General features: G+C 44.7%; 1 protein-coding gene across 2 annotated transcripts; it reads right to left on the reverse strand.

Moving 5' to 3' along the window:
- Positions 1-140: 140 nt before the first annotated feature.
- LOC106592158 (DENN domain-containing protein 1B) lies at positions 141-23422 on the reverse strand. 2 transcript variants are annotated; one of them, XM_045709752.1, is made up of 23 exons: positions 23149-23422; positions 20866-20930; positions 18600-18643; positions 18293-18342; positions 17194-17313; positions 17003-17072; positions 16222-16302; positions 15917-15997; positions 14842-14895; positions 11400-11510; positions 10917-11017; positions 10749-10794; positions 9589-9690; positions 9240-9365; positions 7653-7754; positions 6793-6886; positions 4211-4251; positions 4033-4089; positions 3808-3843; positions 3554-3673; positions 2554-2651; positions 2049-2250; positions 141-1966 (listed from the first exon to the last, which is right to left on the reverse strand). In XM_045709752.1, exons 1-23 carry the CDS (start codon positions 23163-23165, stop codon positions 812-814), a joined length of 2973 nt encoding a protein of 990 aa, XP_045565708.1. In that variant the 5' UTR covers positions 23166-23422; the 3' UTR covers positions 141-811. The 2 variants fall into 2 exon arrangements, with proteins under 2 accessions (XP_045565708.1, XP_045565709.1); XM_045709753.1 differs by lacking the exon at positions 15917-15997.
- Positions 23423-24832: the final 1410 nt, after the last annotated feature.

The following is a 24832-nucleotide window of genomic DNA, read 5'->3' on the forward strand; positions in this document are numbered from 1 at the left end:
ACACACTTATCAAGAGGACGTCCCTGGTCATCCCTACTACCTGGTCTTGCGGACTCACTAAACATAAATGCTTAGTTCGTAAATGATGTCTGAGTGTTCCCCTGGCAATCTGAAAAAAAAAGAATATGGTGCTGTCTGGTTTGCTTAATATAAGGAATTTGAAATGATTTTTACTTTTGATGCTTAACTACATTTTATCAATTGCATTTACTTTTAATACTTAAGTATATTTAAAACCAAATACTTTTAGACTTTTACTCATGTAGTATTTTACTGGGTGAGTTTTACTTGAGTCATTTTCTATTAAAGTATCTTTACTTTTACTCAAGTATGACAATTGGGTACTTTTTCCACAACTGATATTCAATAGTCGCACAATGTAGCAAAATGTTTAGCGTTGTATCAAAACGTTTTGCAACAGTAACAGTTTAAACCAAACGGAAAGTATTTTCCAATGAAAATGAGTTTCTATTGCAAAAATTCAGAAAGGTCCCTCCCCGTTCGGTTCCGTTTGCTTCCAAGCGAATGCACCCTGGGAAAAACTTTTGGCCTTATGCATTACATCATAGACCTGTATAAGAATGTTACAGAATGTTCAGATCGAAATCGGAATTACTGTCTGCCGGTTAGAATATGGGATTGTGTCAATTCTATTCATTCTATTTCTACTTGCAACATTCAGAGCGCTTCATGTTCCTGAGTTTCACTTCCCATCCCAATTTCTTCTCTGACTCATCAAGTCCCTCAGTCTTTGAAAACTGCAAAACCATTGGCTGAGCTATGCGCCACTCAAACAGTCCTGCACCAATCATCAAGCCTCAAATCTCTTCTTCAGCTCAGACACCTTGATAGGGGGCGGGTCTTCCTGCGCTGTGGTGTTCCCCCCTGGTTCTGATTGGTTATTTATAGGCGTAGTCAGGACAGGTGTGGCTATGACAGGTCCAGCTCTGTCATTATTTGAGACCTGGATGTTGTTGGGTTCCTGAGGGCAGCTCTTCTGTATAGTGTCCCAGGTCCGAGGTGTGTTGCTGGGCTTACTGGGTTTAGGCGAGCCCCTGGTCTGGGCCTTCCCATGGAGGGTTTGCACGGAGGCCGGTGACTGGAACAGTGCTACAGCAGATGGAACACTGGGAGAAAGGGGCGTGGGTCCCACCTCTATTTCCTCCCCCTTTTCTTCTCTTTCTTGCTGACCCAGGGGTTGTTTAGAAGCAGGGGTTGCTGTGCCATTCTCAGGCCCAGGAAAAGCAGTGGTTTTGGGGGTGAGTCTGTCCCCTTCTCCCTGGTTGTCCTCCACTGCCCCGGCTCCGGCCCTAGACTCAGTACCCGGCCTTGGGCCTCTGTTCCTGGGTAACTCTCCTGGTGTCTTGGGGCCTCTCTCCTGCCCCTGCCCCTGCCCCTGGTTCTCCTCTCCTTGTTGCTGGTCTTTACCTCTGTAATTCTGCATCTTCTCTCTCTCTTTCTCTCCCTCCACTTCTTTCCCCTTCCCATTCTCACCCATACATTCAGACTGAATCTCTGGCTCCATAGTGATGTCTTCATCCCTCTTCCTCTCCTCCATCCGTTGTTCATCCTGCCCTCCTTGCCTCAGAACATTCCATCTCTCCATCCCCACCTCTTTCCTCTCTTTAAGCTCCTCTGCCTCCACCAACCCCTTTTCCATCCCCTCCTCTCTCCTTCCCTCCTCTCTCCACTTCTCCTCTCGCCTTCCCTCCTCTCTCCTTCCCTCCTCTCTCCTTCCCTCCTCTCTCCACTCCTCCTCTCTCCTCCCACCCTCTCTTCTTCCTTGAGGTGTTTCTGATGCTTCCTCTGACAACGCCTGTCCCTCTCCTAGCCAATCAGAATCATCTGTCTGTTCTGGCCCCTCCCCCATGTAATGTAGCCCCTCCTCCTGGTTCCAGCTGTGCAGACTGCCACTCCCACCAATGGACACGCCTAGACTCTCCTGACTGGGAGTGGCCAGGCCCCTCTGTTGACACACACAATGAGGAGATGAGGTCTGTGTCTGGGATGTTTCCGTGTGTGTGTGTCCTGTCATGTGCTGTCCTCACCTGTCTGATGTAGTCAGTAGTATCAGGTCCAAACAGGTCTAGACTTCGTGTCCCGTAGAGCAGGCCGCGGTCATGGGAGCTCCGGGCACTCAGCGTGTCAAAGATCTCCCCCAGGAGGTCCATCTCTTCTGGGTCACACATACCCGAGTCTCCCCCCTCCTCCTCCTGGAGCTCTGGGTCTGCCACGGGGCCTGAGACAGCACTGATACACACATATGGATGAACATTTTGGTTCCATCACTCTCTGTCTCTGACTCACTCTGTGTCTCTGACTCACTCACCCTCTCTCTTTTTCTCACTCACTCACTCACTCACTCACTCACTCACTCACTCACTCACTCACTCACTCACTCACTCACTCACTCACTCACTCACTCACTCACTCACTCACTCACTCACTCACTCACTCACTCACTCACTCACTCACCACCCTCTCTCTTCCTGTCTCTCATTCATACTTTTCACTCTCACTCTCCCGCCCTCTCTCTCTCTCTCTCGCTCTCACCTGTCCTGCCAGTCTTCTTCCCAGGTGTCTCTGTTCTCTTGTGTGTTCTCGTCGTCAAGGAGACAGCCTTGTTTGTTAACTGGACGACGGGGACGAGACTGACATAGCGCGACAGAACAAGACATAGGCATGACATAATGCGACACAGCAATACATAGCAAAATCATCACAATAGAAGAGGTTAAGTTTATGATTGGTGGGTTGAATAATCCAATCCTAGATATATGGTGATGATTAACTTCTACCTCCAGTGATTGGTTACAGTGTCCCCCGACCCACCCCTGTCTCAGTCTCCAGTATCTATGCTGCAACAGTCTATGTGCAGGGGGGGGGGCTAGGGTCAATCTGTTAAATCTGGTGTAATTCTCCTATCTTATCTGGTGTCCTGTGTGAATTTAATTATGCTCCCTCTAATTCTCTCTCTGTCCCTCTCTCCCTTCCCTCCAGGAGGACCTGAGCCCTAGGATCATGCCTCAGGACTACCTGGCATGATGTCTACTGGCTGTCCCCAGTCCACCTTGTCGTGCTGCTGCTCCAGTTTCAACTGTTCTGCCTGCGGCTAGGAAACTCTAACCTGTTACCATACCTGCTGTCTCGACCTCTGAATGCTCGGCTATAAAAAGCCAAATGACATTTACTCCTGAGGTGCTGACCTGTTGCACCCTCTACAACCACTGTGATTATTATTTGACCCTGCTGGCCATCTATGAACGTTTGAAGATCTTGAAGAACATTCTGGCCTTAAAAGGCCATGTTCTGTTATAATCTCCACCCGGCACACCCAGAAGAGGACTGGCCACCCCTCAGAGCCTGGTTCCTCTCTAGGTTTCTTCCTAGGTTATGCCTTTCTAGGGAGTTTTTCCTAGCTACCGTACTTCTACATCTGCATAGCTTGCTGTTTGAGGTTTTAGGCTGGGTTTCTGTACAGCACTTTGTGACATCTGCTGATGTAAAAAGAGCTTTATAAATCCATTTGATTGATATTAGAGGCAGGTCTTACCTTCCCAAAGTGTTGTGTGATTGGTAAACGGCTCTGAAGGCAATCTGATTGTTTGCGGCGGTGTGTGTGTGTTCCGGACACGGAGTTGCCTCTCTTAAGGGAGAGAATCTCAACGTGCTCCTGCACATATATAGAGAAAGGATGAACACACACACACACACACACACACACACACACACACACACACACACACACACACACACACACACACACACACACACACACACACACTACAAAACAACAACAACACATACCTTGGGTGATAGAAAGTTCCTCAAGCCACGTTTGGCCTGAAAGAAAAGACAGAAAATAATTAGTAGGAAACCATATTTCACTAAGGGAGCACACACACACACACACACACACACACACACACACACACACACACACACACACACACACACACACACACACACACACACACACACACACACACACACACACACACACAAAGACACACACACAGACTACGCACTTACCGACTTGTACATGTGAGTCTTAGACTTGACGTTAAGGATGAGAGCTCCTCCCCCTTTCTACCAACAGAGCAAAATAATCAGACAGACCAATCAGAACACTTGAGACATTATTTAACCAATAGCAAGTAAGTGTAAGAGATGTGTGTTGTGTAAATTACAGAACACTGTAAGTTCTTACCTTCAGGTTACCCACCAGTTGATGATAGGCTTTGGTGCTTCCTGAGAGAGAAAGAGAGAGAGAGAGAGTTATTCATTTTTCAGCAGTCTTATGGCTTGGGGTTAGAAGCTGTTAAGGAGCCTTTTGGTCCTAGACTTGGTGCTCTGGTACCGTTTGCTGTGCAGTAGCAGAGAGAACAGTCTATGACTTGGGTGACTGGAGTCTTTGACAATTTTCTGGGCCTTCGGTACTGAGTCAATGTGTGGGGGGTGCAGGTTAGTCGAGGTAATTTGTAAAGTTACTATGCATAGCCTTCCTCTGACACCGCCTAGTATAGAGGTCCTGGATGTCAGGAAGCTTGGCCCCAGTGATGTACTGGGCCGTACACACTACCCTCTGTAGCGCCTTACGGTCAGATGCCGAGCAGTTGCCATACCAGGTGGTGATGCAACCGGTCAGGATGCTCTCGATGGTGCAGTGTTTTTGACGATCTGGGGACCCATGCCAAATCTTTTCAGTCTCCTGAGAGGGGAAAAGGTGTTGTCATGCCCTCTTCACCACTGTCTTGGTATGTTTGGACCATGATAATTCGTTGGTGATGTGGACACCAAGGAACTCTAAACTCTCGACCCGCTCCACTTCAACCCCGTCGATGTTAATGGTGGCCTATTCGGCCCTCCCTTTCCTATAGTCCATGATCAGCTCCTTTATCTTGCTCACATTGAGGGAGAGGTTGTTGTCCTGGCACCACACTGCCAGGTCTCTGAACTCCTCCCTATAGGCTGTCTCGTCATTGTCGGTGAGCAGGCCTACAACTGTTGTGTTGTGAGCAAACTTAATGATGGTGTTGGAGTCATGCTTGGCCACGCAGTCGTGGGTGAACAGGGAGTACAGGAGGGGACTAAGCACGCACACTTGAGGGTCCCCCGTGTTGAGGATCAGCGTGGCAGATGTGTTGTTGCCTACCCTTACCTCCCTGGGGGCGGCCCGTCAAAAAGTCCTGGATCCAGTTGCAGAGGGAGGTGTTTAGTCCCAGGGTATTTAGCTTAGTGATGAGCTTTGAGGGTACTATGGTGTTGAACGCTGAGCTGTAGTCAATGAATAGCATTCTCACATAAGTGTTGAGTGCGATTGAGATTGTGTCATCTGTGGATCTGTTGGGGCGGTATGCGAATTGGAGTGGGTCTAGGGTTTCTGGCATGATGGTGTTGATGTGACCCATGACCAGCCTTTCAAAAAAACTTAATGGCAACCGACGTGAGCGCTGCGGCGGGTAATCATTTAGGCAGGTTACCTTAGTGTTCTTGGGCACAGGGACTATGGTGGTCTATTTGTGACATGTAGGTATTACAGACTCGGTCAGGGAGAGGTTGAACATATCAGTGAAGACACTTGCCCGTTAGTCCGCGCATGCATTGAGTACACATCCTGGTAACCCATCTGGACCCGCGGCTTTGTGAATGTTGACCTGTTTAAAGGTCTTGCTCACATCGACTATGGAGGGCGTGATCACACAGTCGTCAGCTGGTGCTCTCATGCATGTTCTAGTGTTGCTTGCCTCAAAGCGAGCATAAAAGGCATTTTGCTCGTCTGATAGGCTCGCGTCACTGGGCAGCTCGCAGCTGGGTTTCCCTTTGTAGTCCGTAAAAATGTTCAAGCCCTGCCACATCCGACGACCGTCAGAGCCGGTGTAGTAGGATTAAATTTTAGTCCTGTATTGACGCTTTGCCTGTCTGAGGGTATAGCAGGATTTCTTATAAGCGTCCGGATTAGTGTCCCGCTCCTTGAAAGCGGCAGCTCTAGCCTTTAGCTCGGTGTGGATGTTGCCTGTAATCCATGACTTTTGGTTGGGATATGTACATATGGTCCCTGTGGGGACGATGTCCTCGATGCACTTATTGATGAAGCCGATGGCTGAGGTGGCAAACTCCTCAATGCCATTGGATGAATCCAGGAACATATTCCGGTCTGTAATAGCAAAACAGTTCTGTAGCGTAGCATCCACGTCATCTGACCACTTCCATATTGACCGAGTCACTGGTACTTCCTGCTTAGTTTTTGCTTATAAGCAGGAATCAGGAGGATAGAGTTCTGGTCAGATTTGCCAAATGGAGGGCGAGGGAGAGCTTTGTATGTGTCTCTGTGTGTGAAGTAAAGGTGGTCTAGAGTTTAATTAATTTATTTTATTTTAATCCTCTGGTTGCACTTGTGACATGCTGGTAGAAACGAGGTTAAACAGATTTAAGTTTGCCTGCATTAAAGTCCCAGGCCACTAGGAGCTTCACTTCTGGATGAGCATTTTCTTGTTTGCTTATGGCCTTATTTAGCTTGTTGAGTGTGGTCTTAGTGCCAGCATCAGTTTGTTGTGGTAATTAGACAGCTATGAAAAATATAGATGAAAACTAGATTGTTTGGCCAGCATCGGTTTGTGAGGACTTAAACACAGACAGACAGACAGACAGACAGACAGACAGACAGACAGACAGACAGACAGACAGACAGACAGACAGACAGACAGACAGACAGACAGACAGACAGACAGACAGACAGACAGACAGACAGACAGACAGACAGACAGACAGACAGACAGACAAGACAGACACCTGCTTCTGCTGTTCCACACTGTAGCATCTCTTGTTCAAACAGGTCGTCTGGCTCTATCCCTCTGTTCAGCAGCTCCAGACGTCCATCAATAAACTGAAAAGCAAAAACCCAGTCAATGAACTGCTTCGTTAGTATATCATAGTGACTCCTATTCAACCCCGAGAAGACCGTTCTACTGAATATCACTATGTTTCTAATAATAAACTTAGAACTGTTTTTTCCTGTAATCCTGACAAAGACATAACGGTTGAATTGTTGTGACAATGAACACCTGAGGAAGTGGAGCTATATTGAAGAATGTGGATTATTGCAGAATGTGGATTATTGAAGAATGTGGATTATTGCAGAATGTGGATTATTTTATTTTGCTGATGGTCAGACATCCAGACTACAAATGACCTTTTGATGTTTGTATGTTGACCTGTTTTTCTTGTTTGTTTTACACCTCCATACCACGAGGACATTTGATATCCACATGTGTGTGTGCTGCTTGTTGTCATGTTTGTTTTGTTATGGTATCCCCAGAACAGCAGAGGGCAGCATCCTGTCTTGAGATGAACTCACCTGTTGGAAGAGCTGCAGGAGGAGGAGGGCACTCATACTGATATACACACACCACACACACACACACCACACCACACACACAGGTACCTGTTTGAAGAGCTGCAGGAGGAGGAGGGCACTCATACTGATATACACACACCACACACACACACACACACACACACACCACACCACATCACACCACACCACACACACAGGTACCTGTTGGAAGAGCTGCAGGAGGAGGAGGGCACTCATACTGATATACACACACCACACACACACACACACCACACCACACCACACACACAGGTACCTGTTTGAAGAGCTGCAGATGGACAGCACTCTGTAGGAACTGTCTCATACTGGAAGACCTGTGGTCCAGGAAAACCTCCTCACAGAACATGACCTGACCATTCTACAGAGGGAGGGAGGGGATGGAGAGGGAGGAGGCAGAGAGAGATGGAGAAGAGAAGACACTTTATTGAAACAGGTGTCTTTATATACAGTATTATAGAGTATTCTACAGTATTATTGCATACAGAGTAAAAAGCATCTGCACATTATTATATTTTAATGTTATGTATTCCAACTTCGTTCCCAGAGTATTCCAGATTATTATTGTTCTAACCGTGTTCCCAGAGTATTACCATTCTAACCACGTACCCAGACAATTTCAAAGTATTATCGTTCAAACCATGTACCCAGACTATTTCAGAGTATTATCGTTCTAATTGCGTTTCCAGAGTATTACCGTTCTAACCGTGTACCCAGACTATTCCAGAGTATTATTGTTCTAACCGTGTACCCAGACTATTTCAGAGTATTATCGTTCTAACTGCGTTTCCAGAGTATTATCGTTCTAACCGTGTACCCAAACTATTTCAGAGTATTATCGTTCTAACTGCGTTTCCAGAGTATTATTGTTCTAACTGCGTTTCCAGAGTATTATTGTTCTAACTGTGCTCCCAGAGTATTCCAGAGTATTATTGTTCTAGCTGTGTTCCCAGAGTATTCCAGAGTATTATTGTTCTAACTGTGTTCCCAGAGTATTACCGTTCTAACCGTGTACCCAGACTATTTCAGAGTATTATCGTTCTAACTGTGTTGCCAGACTATTCCAGAGTATTTTTGTTCTAAACGTGGTGGCAGAGCATTCCAGAGTATTATTGTTCTAACTGTGTTTCCAGAGCATTCCAGAGTATTATTGTTCTAACTGTGTTTCCAGAGTATTATCGTTCAAACTGTGTTCCCAGAGAATTCCAGAGTATTATTGTTCTGTGTCCCCAGAGCATTCCAGAGTATTATCGTTCAAACCGTGTTCCCAGAGAATTCCAGAGTGTTATTGTTCTGTGTCCCCAGAGCATTCCAGAGTATTATTGTTCTAACCGCGTTCCCGGAGTATTCCAGAGTATTACCGTTCTAACTGAGTTCCCAAAGTATTCCAGAGTATTATCGTTCAAACCGTGTTCCCAGAGTGTTCCAGACTATTATTGTTCTAACTGAGTTCCCAGAGTATTCCACAGTATTATTGTTCTAACCATTTTCCCAGAGTATTCCACAGTATTATTGTTCTAACTGTGTTCCCAGAGCATTCCAGAGTATTATTGTTCTAACCGTGTTCCCGGAGTATTCCAGAGTATTATCGCTCAAACCATGTTCCCAGAGCATTCCAGAGTATTATTGTTCTGTGTTCCCAGAGCATTCCAGAGTATTATTGTTCTAACCGTGTTCCCGGAGTATTCCAGAGTATTATCGCTCAAACCATGTTCCCAGAGCATTCCAGAGTATTATTGTTCTGTGTTCCCAGAGCATTCCAGAGTATTATTGTTCTAACCTTGTTTCCAGTATATTATTGTTCTAACCGTGTTCCCAGAGTATTCCAGAGTATTATTGTTCTAACCGTGTTTCCCTTCAGAGCGTCTCCATATCCTCCAAACAGCAGAGCCTGAGCCCTGAGGAAGGCCTTGGCCACGCCCACACCTGCTGACGCTGCCTGACGTTTCAGAGACAACTTCAGACCTGATACCTGGTACACACACACACACACGTTGTTACACACACACACACACACACAAGTCCACTTGCAAGTTACCCACACACACATCTAAACTTACTTACTTGCTCAAATGCACGGATGCGTGAAAGCAGGCATGCAAACACACACACACACACACACACACACACACACACACACACACACACACACACACACACACACACACACACACACACACACACATTCGCATTACCACATCTGATGGTATCTTCTTCAGGTCATCGAAGGGAGACTCTATAGTGTTGGTGTCTACATTCAGAATCACCACGTCCTCTAACCCCCGGCTTCTCACTCTCTGGATCAATACATCAATACATCAACACATCAATCAACACATCAATACATCAATCCATCAATACATCAATACATCAATACATCAATACATCAATACATCAATACATCAATACATCAACACATCAATACGTCAATACATCAATACATCAACACATCAATACATCAACACAGCAATACATCAATACATCAACACATCAATACATCAATACATCAATACATCAACACAGCAATACATCAATACATCAATACATCAACACATCAATACATCAATACATCAACACATCAATACATCAATACATCAATACATCAACACATCAATACATCAATACATCAACACATCAATACATCAATACATCAACACGTCAATACATCAACACAGCAATACATCAATACATCAACACATCAATACATCAATACATCAACACATCAATACATCAACACATCAACACATCAATACATCAACACGTCAATACGTCAACACATCAACACATCAACACGTCAATACGTCAATACATCAATCAATACATCAATCAATACATCAATCAGTCAACTAATCAATCAGTCAACTAATCAATCAGTCAGTCAACAAACCAACCAATCAACTAATCAATCAGTCAGTCAACAAACCAACCAATCAACTAATCAATCAGTCAGTCAACAAACCAACCAATCAACTAATCAGTCAGTTAGTCAACAAACCAACCAATCAACTAATCAGTCAGTTAGTCAACAAACCAACCAATCAACTAATCAGTCAGTCAGTCAACAAACCAACCAATCAACTAATCAATCAGTCAGTCAACAAACCAACCAATCAACTAATCAGTCAGTTAGTAAGTCCATCAATCAGTCAATCGATCAATCACAAAAACAGTCTGTCCGTCAATCCGTCCGTCAATCCGTCCGTCCATCCGTCTGTCCATCAGTCAGTTATTTTCCGATGTGGTCTCATAGTATACTGTATGATTCATACTGCCCTGCAGGTCCTGGCTGCTTGTCAGAGGGATGAAATACCATTAGATCCTTATGGAAACCATGGAGATGCTGTAGTTACTGTACCTCTGTCAGACTGGAGTGGACTCCTATGAGGAAGGGCATCGGAGCACTGAGAGACAGACAGACAGAGAGAGCGAGAGAGAGAGAGAGACAGAGAGAGATTGAGTGCTTTAATATATACATTTCAGTGTGTGTGTGTGTGTGTGTGTGTGTGTTTTCTCTCTCTCTGACCAGCAGTAGTCCAGTAGGTGTGGGGGCAGGACAGGTATGAAGATGTGTTGCCAGTACATGGGGTAGAGCACAGCACTGAGGGCATGAACACACGCTGTCAACTGGAGCGGAGAGACAGAGAGAGAGAGACAGAGAGAGAGAGAGAGAGACACAGAGAGAGAGAGAGAGAGAGAGAGACAGAGAGAGACAGAGAGAGAGAGAGAGAGAGAGAGAGAGAGACAGAGAGACAGAGAGAGAGAGAGAGAGAGAGAGAGAGCAGACACAGACAGACAGACAGACAGACAGACAGACAGACAGACAGACAGACAGACAGACAGACAGACAGACAGACAGACAGACAGACAGACAGACGGGGGGAGAGAGCGAGGTGGGAGGGAGGGAGACCAATCAGAACAGCATACATTCCTGTTAGAAATTACGGAAAGCAACTTTTAAGAATGAAGTTTTGTGAGTTGTTGAGGTATAGTGTGTGTGTGTCCTCACTGTGCTGAGTTTGCTGGAGAGGATGAGGATGCGTCTCTCAAACAACATGCTGGCATAGAGCTGGAGGAGGTTAGACACATCTACTGCTACCACCAACTCCGTCAGGTTCCTCTGTAGCACACACACACACACACACACACACACACACACACACACACACACACACACACACACACACACACACACACACACACACACACACACACACACACACACACACACACACAGTATAAAAAAAATAGGTACCACTTTTCTTAAAGCATTCAGGTACCGCTGTAATGTAAGACCTGTCGTAACCATGGACACTTTATAATGTCTTATCTTCCCGTAACAATCTCTCTGTCAATGTCAAGGCACTGGTCATCTATGAGATGTATAGTATAATCAATGTTAAGACACTGGTTAGCTATGAGATGTATAGTATAATCAATGTTAAGACACTGGTTATCTATGAGATGTATAGTATAATCAATGTTAAGACACTGGTTATCTATGAGATGTATAGTATAATCAATGTTAAGACACTGGTTATCTATGAGATGTATAGTATAATCAATGTTAAGACACTGGTTATCTATGAGATGTATAGTATAATCAATGTTAAGACACTGGTCATCTATGAGATGTATAGTATAATCAATGTTAAGACACTGGTCATCTATGAGATGTATATACTATCGTTGGAAATGGACTAATTGCCTTGAGCATGTTTTAGTATGTTTATAATTGTATATTGCTTATTCTCAGAAATAGTTCTTTCTGTCTGAGAAGGATAATTATCTAGTGGACTGTAGCAGGCTGCAGGACTGTGCACTCCCTAGTCTCAAAGCCTCTCCTGGCTGATAAGAAGACAGGGAGGTGGGTGGAGGAGAACCAAAGGTTCTGGACTCAAGCTGGGACAATAACACCACCTGTCTAACAATGAATTGTTTTTCGACACAGGAGGGGGGTCTGTTTGGGAAGAGGGGGGGCGAGGGGCGGGTGGTTAGTCAGAGGTTGTAAATATACAGTGCCTTGCGAAAGTATTCGGCCCCCTTGAACTTTTCGACCTTTTGCCACATTTCAGGCTTCAAACATAAAGATATAAAACTGTAATTTATTGTGAAGAATCAACAACAAGTGGGACACAATCATGAAGTGGAACGAAATTTATTGGATATTTCAAACTTTTTTAACAAATAAAAAACTGAAAAATTGGCCGTGCAAAATTATTCAGCCCCCTTAAGTTAATACTTTGTAGCGCCACCTTTTGCTGCGATTACAGCTGTAAGTCGCTTGGGGTATGTCTCTATCAGTTTTGCACATCGAGAGACTGAAATTTTTGCCCATTGCTCCTTGCAAAACAGCTCGAGCTCAGTGAGGTTGGATGGAGAGCGTTTGTGAACAGCAGTTTTCAGTTCTTTCCACAGATTCTCGATTGGATTCAGGTCTGGACTTTGACTTGGCCATTCTAACACCTGGATATGTTTATTTGTGAACCATTCAATTGTAGATTTTGCTTTATGTTTTGGATCATTGTCTTGTTGGAAGACAAATCTCCGTCCCAGTCTCAGGTCTTTTGCAGACTCCATCAGGTTTTCTTCCAGAATGGTCCTGTATTTGGCTCCATCCATCTTCCCATCAATTTTAACCATCTTCCCTGCCCCTGCTGAAGAAAAGCAGGCCCAAACCATGATGCTGCCACCACCATGTTTGACAGTGGGGATAGGGTGTGTTCAGGGTGATGAGCTGTGTTGCTTTTACGCCAAACATAACGTTTTGCATTGTTGCCAAAAAGTTCGATTTTGGTTTCATCTGACCAGAGCACCTTCTTCCACATGTTTGGTGTGTCTCCCAGGTGGCTAGTGGCAAACTTTAAACAACACTTTTTATGGATATCTTTAAGAAATGGCTTTCTTCTTGCCACTCTTCCATAAAGGCCAGATTTGTGCAGTATACGACTGATTGTTGTCCTATGGACAGAGTCTCCCACCTCAGCTGTAGATCTCTGCAGTTCATCCAGGGTGATCATGGGCCTCTTGGCTGCATCTCTGATCAGTCTTCTCCTTGTATGAGCTGAAAGTTTAGAGGGACGGCTGGGTCTTCGTAGATTTGCAGTGGTCTGATACTCCTTCCATTTCAATATTATCGCTTGCACAGTGCTCCTTGGGATGTTTAAAGCTTGGGAAATCTTTTTGTATCCAAATCCGGCTTTAAACTTCTCCACAACAGTATCTCGGACCTGCCTGGTGTGTTCCTTGTTCTTCATGATGCTCTCTGCGCTTTAAACGGACCTCTGAGACTATCACAGAGCAGGTGCATTTATACGGAGACTTGATTACACACAGGTGGATTCTATTTATCATCATTAGTCATTTAGGTCAACATTGGATCATTCAGAGATCCTCACTGAACTTCTGGAGAGAGTTTGCTGCACTGAAAGTAAAGGGGCTGAATAATTTTGCACGGCCAATTTTTCTGTTTTTTATTTGTTAAAAAAGTTTGAAATATTCAATACATTTCGTTCCACTTCATGATTGTGTCCCACTTGTTGTTGATTCTTCACAAAAAATTACAGTTTTATATCTTTATGTTTGAAGCCTGAAATGTGGCAAAAGGTTGAAAAGTTCAAGGGGGCCGAATACTTTCGCAAGGCACTGTATGTGATTGTGACCTCATATCTTGTCTTTGCAGCTGTATTACCCAGTGTGGTGAATACATCTAACATCTGTATGACCCAGTGTGGTGAATACACCTAACATCTGTATGACCCAGTGTGGTGAATACATCTAACATCTGTACGACCCAGTGTGGTGAATACATCTAACATCTGTATGACCCAGTGTAGTGAATACATCTAACATCTGTACGACCCAGTGTGGTGAATACATCTAACATCTGTATGACCCAGTGTGGTGAATACATCTAACATCTGTATGACCCAGTGTGGTGAATACATCTAACATCTGTACGACCCAGTGTGGTGAATACATCTAACATCTGTATGACCCAGTGTGGTGAATACATCTAACATCTGTATGACCCAGTGTGGTGAATACATCTAACATCTGTACGACCCATTGTGGTGAATACATCTAACATCTGTATGACCCAGTGTGGTGAATACATCTAACATCTGTATGACCCAGTGTGGTGAATACATCTAACATCTGTATGACCCAGTGTGGTGAATACATCTAACATCTGTACGACCCAGTGTGGTGAATACATCTAACATCTGTACGACCCAGTGTGGTGAATACATCTAACATCTGTACGACCCAGTGTAGTGAATACATCTAACATCTGTACGACCCAGTGTGGTGAATACATCAGGGTCAGGGTTAGGGTCAGGGTCAGGATTAGGGTCAGGGTTAGGGTCAGGATTAGGGTCAGGGTTAGGGTCAGGGTTAGGGTTAGGGTTAGGGTCAGGGTTAGTGTATTACATTGACAGCAGACTCACACTTTCAGGGATGGAAGGGAGCCCTCTGGGGTCTGGAGCGATGAAGTACGGGACCTGGGGAAGAAGGGAACAAGTAGCAGTTAGTTTCCATCCCAAATGGCACCCTATTCCATAAGTGCACTATTTTTGACCATGGCGCATAGGGCTCTATGCAGGGAATAGGATGCCATTTGAGGTGCAGTCCTAGTCAGAAAGAACAACATCTGGGTGTATGTTAGTACTGGTAGACCCATCACGATCCTGTTATCAGGTCTGGTTCTGAGAGATGATCTTGAGAGAACCAGGGTTCACCGAGTGTCCAGGTGATTTACATTTTTGATTAGTCTAGTTTTAGGTGTTAACTATGTCTTGGTTTAGTAGTTGATCAGGTTATAGGTTATAGGTGTTAATCCAGACCAGGTTATAGGTTATAGGTGTTAATCCAGATCAGGTTATAGGTTATAGGTGTTAATCCAGACCAGGTTATAGGTTCTAGGTGTTAATCCAGACCAGGTTTTAGGTTATAGGTGTTAATCCAGACCAGGTTTTAGGTTATAGGTGTTAATCCAGACCAGGTTATAGGTTATAGGTGTTAATCCAGACCAGGTTTTAGATTATAGGTGTTAATCCAGACCAGGTTTTAGGTTCTAGGTGTTAATCCAGACCAGGTTTTAGGTTCTAGGTGTTAGTGCAGCAGACCAGTTTTAAGGTTCTAGTGGGTGTTAGTCCAGACCAGGTTTTAGGTTCTAAGTGTTATAACAGAACAGGTTTAAGGTTTTATGAGTCAGAACAGAACAGGTTTTAAGTTCTAAGTGTTATTCCAGACCAGGTTTTAGGTTCTAAGTGTTATAACAGAACAGGTTTAAGGTTTTATGAGTCAGAACAGAACAGGTTTTAGGTTCTAAGTGTTATTCCAGACCAGGTTTTAGGTTCTCACTGTTAGTCCAGACCAATTTTTAGGTTCTAGGTGTTAGTCCAGACCAGGCTTTAGGTTCCAGGTGTTATAACAGACCAGGTTTTAGGTTCTAAGTGTTAGTCCAGACCAGGTTTTAGGTTCCAGGTGTTAGTCCAGACCTAGCAGGTTTCCAGGACTCACCCCTTCCTGCCCCTTCCCTGGGGTGAGGGGGGCATGTCCAGGAGGGCGGGGCATCTCTGTCCTGACCAATAGCTTCTCTCCCTCAGAGAGAAACACAACACACTACCACACAGCCCAGAAAACCCTTCTATCTAATAACAAATCCACATGATACACTACAACACAAAAAACAGTTTAAATGACAACCGCGTAATGTAATATGATTGTGTTTCTTATATAATGGGTTGGAATTGGAATTTCCAATTGGAATTAGAATTGGTGGGACAAAATACTAAGTTGTGATGAATAGACTAATTGAGGCTTACCAGCTGCAGAGTGACAGAGCCGACAGCCAATGGCAGGGGATGTGTGTAGAGGGCGGCCAGCAGTTCTCGCATCTCATTGGTCTGTTGAGAAGCAAGCGATACTCATGAAACACTAATGAAATACTTTTGAAATACTAATGAAATACTTTAAAATACTAATGAAATACTTATGAAATACTAATTAACTGCTTATGAAATACTAATTAAATTGACTTGACAAATAAAAGCCAGGAAAATGTGTGAAGGAACTTGACTGTAAAGAACTGTAGACACAATACAGTCCAGTATAAAGCAGGGGTGTCAAACTCATCCCATGAAAACAATTAAGATGTTTTATTGTCACACACTAGGTAAGTGCAGTGACATGTGTTGTTTTACAGGCTCCGTAATAGTAGTGCAGCGCCCCTGGAGAAAATGAGGGTTAAGTGCCTTGTTCAAGGCCACATCGACAGATTTTTCACCTTGTCGGCCAGGGGATTTGAACCAGCAACCTTTCGGTTACTGGCCCAAGTCTCTTCAGACAGTGACGTTCATTTATCAATCAAGTACGAGGGAGGGAGGGGATGAAACCCACAGACACTCAGCCAGGTTATTGAGAGACCCACCTGTCCCTTGGTCAGATAGTCAGCCAGGTTATTGAGAGACCCACCTGTCCCTTGGTCAGATAGTCAGCCAGGTTATTAAGAGACTCACCTGTCCCTTGGTCAGATAGTCAGCCAGGTTATTAAGAGACTCACCTGTCCCTTGGTCAGATAGTCAGCCAGGTTATTAAGAGACTCACCTGTCCCTTGGTCAGATAGTCAGCCAGGTTGTTCAGAAGTTTGTAAAACACCTCAAACCAAGGTAGGTAGCTACAACACACAATTACACATATTATGACAGTAGTATATGGTTAATGTTGTCACTAAATACAGTAATGAACACACACACACACACACACACACACACACACACACTCACTCTCTCTCTTACCTAAGCATACAGAGGCAGGTGTGTGAACTGCTGGTGAGGCGACAGAAGCCGAAGCGTTGGCATCCCTCCAAGTCAGTCAACACAAAGGTGAAGTGTTGCACTGCTACCACATCTCTCACTCTGATGGAGGAGGAGGAGGAGGAGGAGGAGGAGGAAGAGGAGGAGGAGGAGAAGGAGGGAGGAGGAGGGAGGAGGAGGAGGAGGGAGGGGGAGGGAGGAGGAGGGTGAGGAGTAGGGAGGAGGGAGGAGTAGGGAGGAGGAGGAGGGAGGAGGAGGAGGAGAAGAAAGAGGGAGGAGTATGGAGGGGGAGGAGGAGGAGGAGGGGGAGGAGGAGGAGGAGGAGGAGGGAGGAGGGAGGAGTAGGAGGGAGAGGAGGAGGAGGGAGGAGGAGGGGAGGGAGGAGGAGGGAGGAGGAGAAGAAGGAAGGAGGGAGGAGTAGGAGGGAGGAGGAGGAGGGAGGAGGAGGGGGAGGGAGGGGGAGGAGGGAGGAGGAGGAGGAGGAGAAGGGAGAAGGAAGAGGGAGGGGGAGGAGGAGGGAGGAGGGCGGAGGAGAAGGAGGAGGAGGGAGGAGGAGGAGGAGGGAGGAGGAGGAGGGCGGAGGAGGTGGAGGAAGGAGGAGGAGGAGGGAAGGGTGGATGAAGTGAGGAAGAAAAGGATGAACAGAGGGAGGGAGGGAGAGAAGGGAGGGGTAGGAGGAGGGATGGATGGAGGGGAAAGGGAGGGAGGGAGGGAATAAGGACAGATGAAAATCGCTCTCTCACTATGTGTACATAATCTCTCTCTCTCTGTGTCCATAATCTCTCTCTCTCTGTGTCCATAATCTCTCTCTCTCTATGTGTCCATAATCTCTCTCTCTGTATGTGTCCATAATCTCTCTCTCTCTGTCTCCATAATCTCTCTCTCTATGTCTCCATAATCTCTCTCTCTCTGTATGTTCATAATTTTTCTCTCTCTGTGTCCATAATCTCTCTCTCTCTGTATGTTCATAATCTCTTTCTCTCCATGTCTCCATAATCTTTCTCTCTCTGTGTGTTCATAATCTCTCTCTCTATGTGTCCATAATCTCTTTATCTCTGTATGTTCATAATCTCTCACTTACCTCTCTATGTCATAGGGAAAGCAGAACCTTGGTAGGGTCTGGCGGGATTCCTGGACACACACACACACACACACACACACACACACACACACACACACACGCATTATGAACAGACCAAATATTTGAAATGTATATGAAGTTAGACACGGAGGAATCTGTACTGCATCTGTATGCACAGGTGTGTGTGTGTGTGTGTGTGTGTGTGTGTGTGTGTGTGTGTGTGTGTGTGTGTGTGTGTGTGTGTGTGTGTGTGTGTGTGTGTGTGTGTGTGTGTGTTTGTTTGTGTGTGTGGAAGACTGGTGTCTACCTCATCACTGAAGTCTTCAGGATACTGAAACAACACATCAGGATCTACACAGGACAAAATGAGAGACAGGATGAATAAACACACACACACACACACACACACACACACACACACACACACACACACACACACACACACACACACACACACACACACACGTACAACTACAAACACCAAACTCATGTCATGTTTTTAATTGAAGAACACGGTCCACCACACCCCCTCACTTTCAGTTTGACTAATGTCCTATCTGCTGAGGTCCTGTCCTATTTGTGGTCCTCTCTGTCTTTTCTGTCAATTTATCTGTCTGTCTGTCTGTCTGTCTGTCTGTCTGTCTGTCTGTCTGTCTGTCTGTCTGTCTGTCTGTCTGTCTGTCTGTCTGTCTGTCTGTCTGTCTGTCTGTCTGTCTGTCTGTCTGTCTGTCTGTCTGTCTGTCTGTCTGTCTGTCGGTCGGTCGGTCGGTCGCTGGGTATGTCGGTCTCAGCCCATATCCATGGTAACCAGGCAGGCTGCTGTGGTTTTCTGGGTGGGTCACATGACAGGAAGTTTGTGAGATTCTTACCTACACCAGAAATGAGTGTGTGTGTGTGTACAATTGAAGTTGGAAGTTTACATACACTTAGGTTGGAGTCATTTAAACTCGTTTTTCAACCACTCCACAAATTTCTTGTTAACAAACTATAGTTTTGGCAAGTCGGTTAGGATGACACAAGTCATTGTTACAACAATTATTTACAGACAGATTATTTAATTTATAATTCACTGTATCACAATTCCAGTGGGTTAGAAGTTTACATACACTAAGTTGACTGTCTCTTTAAACAGCTTGGAAAATTCCAGAAAATTATGTGATGGCTTTAGAAGCTTCTGATAGGCTAATTGACATCATTTGAGTCAATTGGAGGTGTACCTGTGGATGTATTTCAAGGCCTACCTTCAAACTCAAAGCAATTTCCAAACGCCTGAAGGTACCACGTTCATCTGTGCAAACAATAGTACGCAAGTATAAACACCATGGGACCACGCAGCCATCATACCACTCAAGAAGGAGACACATTCTGTCTCCTAGAGACTTTGGTGCGAAAAGTGCAAATCAATCCCAGAACAACAGCAAAGGACCTTGTGAAGATGCTGGAGGAAACAGGTACAAAAGTTTCTATATCCACAGAAAAACGAGTCCTATATTGACATAACCTGAAAGGCCGATCAGCAAGGAAGAAGCCACTGCTCCAAAACCGCCATTAAAAAAGCCAGACTACGGTTTGCAACTGCACATGGGGACAAGGATCGTATTTTTTGGAGAAATGTCCTCTGGTCTGATGTAACAAAAATAGAACTGTTTGGACATAAAGACCATCATTATATTTGGAGGAAAAAGGGAGAGGCTTGCAACCCGAAGAACACCATCCCAACCGTGAAGCACGGGGGTGGCAGCATCATATTGTGGGGGTGCTTTGCTGCAGGAGGGACTGGTGTACTTCACAAAATAGATGAAATCATGAGGTAGGAAAATTATGTGGATATATTGAAACAATATCTCAAGACATCAGTCAGGAAGTTAAAGCTTGGTCGCAAATGGGTCTTCCAAATGGACAATGACCCCAAGCACACTTCCAAAGTTGTGGCAAAATGGCTGAAGGACAACAAAGTCAAGGTATTGGAGTGGCCATCACAAAGCCCTGACCTCAATCCTATAGAAAATGTGTGGGCAGAACTGAAAAAGTGTGTGCGAGCAAGGAGGCCTACAAACCTGACTTAGTTACACCAGCTCTGTCAGCAGGAATGGGCCAAAATTCACCCAACTTATTGTGGGAAAACTTGTGGAAGGTGACCCGAAACATTTGACCCAAGTGAAACAATTTAAAGGCAATGCTACCAAATACTAATTGAGTGTATGTAAACTTCTGACACCCTAGGAATGTCATGAAAGAAATAAAAGCTGAAATTAATTATTCTCTCTACTCTCTCTACATTTCACATTCTTAAAATAAAGTGGTGATCCTAACTGACCTACAACAGGGAATTTTTACTTTGATTAATTGTCAGGAATTGTGAAAAATGTAGTTTAAATGTATTTGGCTAAGGTGTATGTAAACTTCCGACTTCAACTGTGTGTGTGTGTGTGTGTGTGTGTGTGTGTGTGTGTGTGTGTGTGTGTGTGTGTGTGTGTGTGTGTGTGTGTGTGTGTGTGTGTGTGTGTGTGTGCGTGTGTGCGTGCGTGCGTGCGTGTGTGTGTGTCCGTGTGTGTGTGTGTCTAAAAACTCACCTTTGTCTCTTGCGATTGGACAAGATGCTTCAAAGAACCAGTAGAAGGTCCTGTCAGGGTTTTCTCTGAAGACAGAAACACACAACAACACCATGACATTAACAGTAGTGATAGAGTAGTGTTTCCCAAACCACTCCTCCAGTACTTTTCCTCCTGTACCTCTCCTCCAGTACTTCTCCTCCAGCACTTCACCTCCGGTACCTGTCCTCCAGTACCTCTCACCAGCACTTCTCCTCCAGTACAGTGAGGGAAAAAAGTATTTGATCCCCTGCTGATTTTGTACGTTTGCCCACTGACAAAGAAATGATCAGTCTATAATTTTAATGGTAGGTTTATTTGAACAGTGAGAGACAGAATAACAACCAAAAAATCCAGAAAAACTTTATAAAATGATTTGCATTTGACTAAAGGACCATTTAGTTGCCGAAATGACACAAAGAAGTACAGCAGCACACATTACAGTAGGAACAAGAGCAGAACACATTACAGTAGGAACAAGATCAGAACACATCACAGTAGGAACAAGATCAGAACACATTACAGTATGAACAAGATCAGAACACATTACAGTATGAACAAGATCAGAACACATCACAGTAGGAACAAGAGCAGAACACATCACAGTAGGAACAAGAGCAGAACACATTACAGTATGAACAAGATCAGAACACATCACAGTAGGAACAAGATCAGAACACATTACAGTATGAACAAGATCAGAACACATCACAGTAGGAAGAAGAGCAGAACACATCACAGTAGGAACAAGATCAGAACACATTACAGTAGGAACAAGATCAGAACACATTACAGTAGGAACAAGAGCAGAACACATTTCAGTAGGAACAAGAGCAGCACACATTACAGTAGGAACAAGAGCAGCACACATTACAGTAGGAAAAAGAGCAGAACACATTACAGTAGGAACAAGATCAGAACACATTACAGTAGGAACAAGATCAGAACACATTACAGTAGGAACAAGAGCAGAACACATTACAGTAGGAACAAGAGCAGAACACATTACAGTAGGAACAAGATCAGAACACATTACAGTAGGAACAAGAGCAGAACACATTACAGTAGGAACAAGATCAGAACACATTACAGTATGAACAAGATCAGAACACATCACAGTAGGAACAAGATCAGAACACATTACAGTAGGAACAAGATCAGAACACATCACAGTAGGAACAAGATCAGAACACATTACAGTAGGAACAAGATCAGAACACATCACAGTAGGAACAAGATCAGAACACATCACAGTAGGAACAAGATCAGAACACATTACAGTAGGAACAAGATCAGAACACATTACAGTAGGAACAAGAGCAGAACACATTACAGTAGGATCAAGATCAGAACACATTACAGTTGGAACAAGATCAGAACACATTACAGTATGAACAAGATCAGAACACATCACAGTAGGAACAAGATCAGAACACATTACAGTAGGAACAAGATCAGAACACATTACAGTAGGAACAAGATCAGAACACATCACAGTAGGAACAAGATCAGAACACATTACAGTAGGAACAAGAGCAGAACACATTACAGTAGGAACAAGATCAGAACACATTACAGTAGGAACAAGATCAGAACACATCACATTAGGAACAAGAGCAGAACACATCTAGGTGGTAGGTAGCCTGGTGGTTAAGAACGTTGGGCCCGTAACCGAAAGGTCACTGGTTTGAATCCCCTAGCTGACAAGGTCAAAGATCTGACGACGTGCCCTTGAGCAAGTCACTTTACCCTAATTGCTCCTGGAAGTCGTTCTGGATAAGAGTGCCTGCTGAAATGTAAAACCACAACAAGAACATCACACCTCACCAGTAATATAAACAAGGAACATAGGAGGAAGGACCAGGGCTGTGGACTGACAGTCTGTTTGGTTGTCTCATGTAGAGGCCTCTATCCTGTCTCTACTACCAGATCACTGACAATGAAAAGTATCAACTTTAAAAGTAGAAATAAATGATCAACTTTAAAGATAGTGGTATTCAATGTTTGAGTATTCATAACAAACTGCGGAAGGAGAACGTATTCAGGTGAACAGAGCATAAGTAGTGGAAGAATACAAGTGAGGCCTTGATTCTTCTTTGAATACGGCTACTAGTATCATCGCATTGCCGACGGCAACAGTGTTACCGCGGGCAACTGTGCAAACCTGCTTCCTGTGCAGCCGAGAGAGAGGAAGTGATAGAAGCCGCAACAACAGAGAGGAGAGACTAGAAAGATTGAGAGAAAATAGAGAGCCGTTAGACTTACTTTAATCTTGAGCCCATGGTGTTGGTCCGTGTAGCTGTGTGTCCATGTGTCTGTCCAGTGGGGTCAGAGATCCTTAGGTCTGGAGTGAGAGGGTCATACTTGCAACCTGTTGTCGGCAGACACACACACTGACGTGCACACGCTGACGTTCGGTACACACTCTTCTGCTTACATACAAGACAGCAGCCTGCACAGTCAGCACTGAACAGATTACTTCCTGATATCTGTGTGCGTCTGTGTTTGTGTGTGCGTGTGGTCTGTGGCCGATTACATTGCTCTCTCTCTCTCTCTCTCTCTCTCTCTTCCTCCCTCTCCCTCTTTCTCCCTCTCCTTTTCAGTTCTCTACCAACTCACCACTGTCACTTTCTTTCTGTCATCTCTGTCTGTCTGTCTGTCTGTCTGTCTGTCTGTCTGTCTGTCTGTCTGTCTGTCTGTCTGTCTGTCTGTCTGTCTGTCTGTCTGTCTGTCTGTCTGTCTGTCTGTCTGTCTGTCTGTCTGTCTGTCTGTCTGTCTCTCTCTCTCCTCTCTCCCTCTCTCCCTCTCTCTCCCTCTCCCTCTCCCTCTCCCTCTCCCTCTCCATCTCTTTCTCTCCTCCCATTCTTTCACTCCCTCTGCCACCCCATCTCTCACCATTGACTTCACACTGTAGTCATGTTTAGAGGAAGTAGTAATGGTCAGGAGTCTAGCCTGTACTTCTTGTTTGGTTTCATCATCACCCCTCCCCCTTACATTTGAACAAAATCGGACTAAACTCATCGTTCCACTCAATGTCAATGGTGATATTATGCCGTCCCAAATTGCACCCTATTCCCTATGTAGTGCACTACTTTTGACCAGAGGGCCCATAGGGAATAGGGTGCCATTTGGGACACAGTCAGCAGTCCCTTCACAACCATGTTATGATCATTCTGTTGATTGTAGTACTGCATGGACTCTCTCCCTCTCTCTCTCTCATTCTCCCTCTCCCTCTCTCTCCTTTTCTGCCCTCTCTCTCACCTCTTCTGCCCTCACTCTCCTCTCCTTCATCTCCTTCCTCCCCTGTCTCTTTTCCTCTCTTCATCTCTCCTGCTCTCTATCTCTCCTCTCCTGCCCTCCCTCTCTCTCTCTCTCTCTCTCTCTCTCTCTCTCTCTCTTTCTCTCTCGCTCTCACTCTCTCTCTCTCTCTCTCTCTCTCTCTCTCTTTCTCTGATACTGTATGGTTCTATCAACACCAAGTTTGGAAGTTTGATTCCTTCATGAGCCACACAACCTGCTGTCTACTGAACGTGTGTATAACTTCAGTACCTTCGAAATGCAGGCTAAAGGGAATGCACGATAAAGCTTCTTGTTAGAGGTACGGTAGTCCAGTGGTTTTTCAAACTGCTCTTCACCAACTTTATCCTGCAGGCATCGCCTGCATTGTGGGAGTCTCTATTGTCAACCAATCATCCGTCTGTTTTTGTTTGAACCATGCGAACGTGACAAGAGACGCGACTGAAACAGGAACACCTTTGCTACAGTTCATATACAGCGGACATGTACAAATGAATGGGATATTTCAGGCTCTTTCTCTCACCAATTGATTGTATAATATACACACATATATTTTTAGTTTGTGAGTATGTGATATGAGTCGACATTATAAAGAACAATTATTATAAACAATGGCAACACTGTTGCACTGAGCCACATCAGTGTCCGACTT

The sequence above is a fragment of the Salmo salar genome, chromosome ssa02 (genome assembly GCF_905237065.1).
Source record: "Salmo salar chromosome ssa02, Ssal_v3.1, whole genome shotgun sequence".
In the NCBI taxonomy this organism is placed as follows: domain Eukaryota; kingdom Metazoa; phylum Chordata; class Actinopteri; order Salmoniformes; family Salmonidae; genus Salmo; species Salmo salar.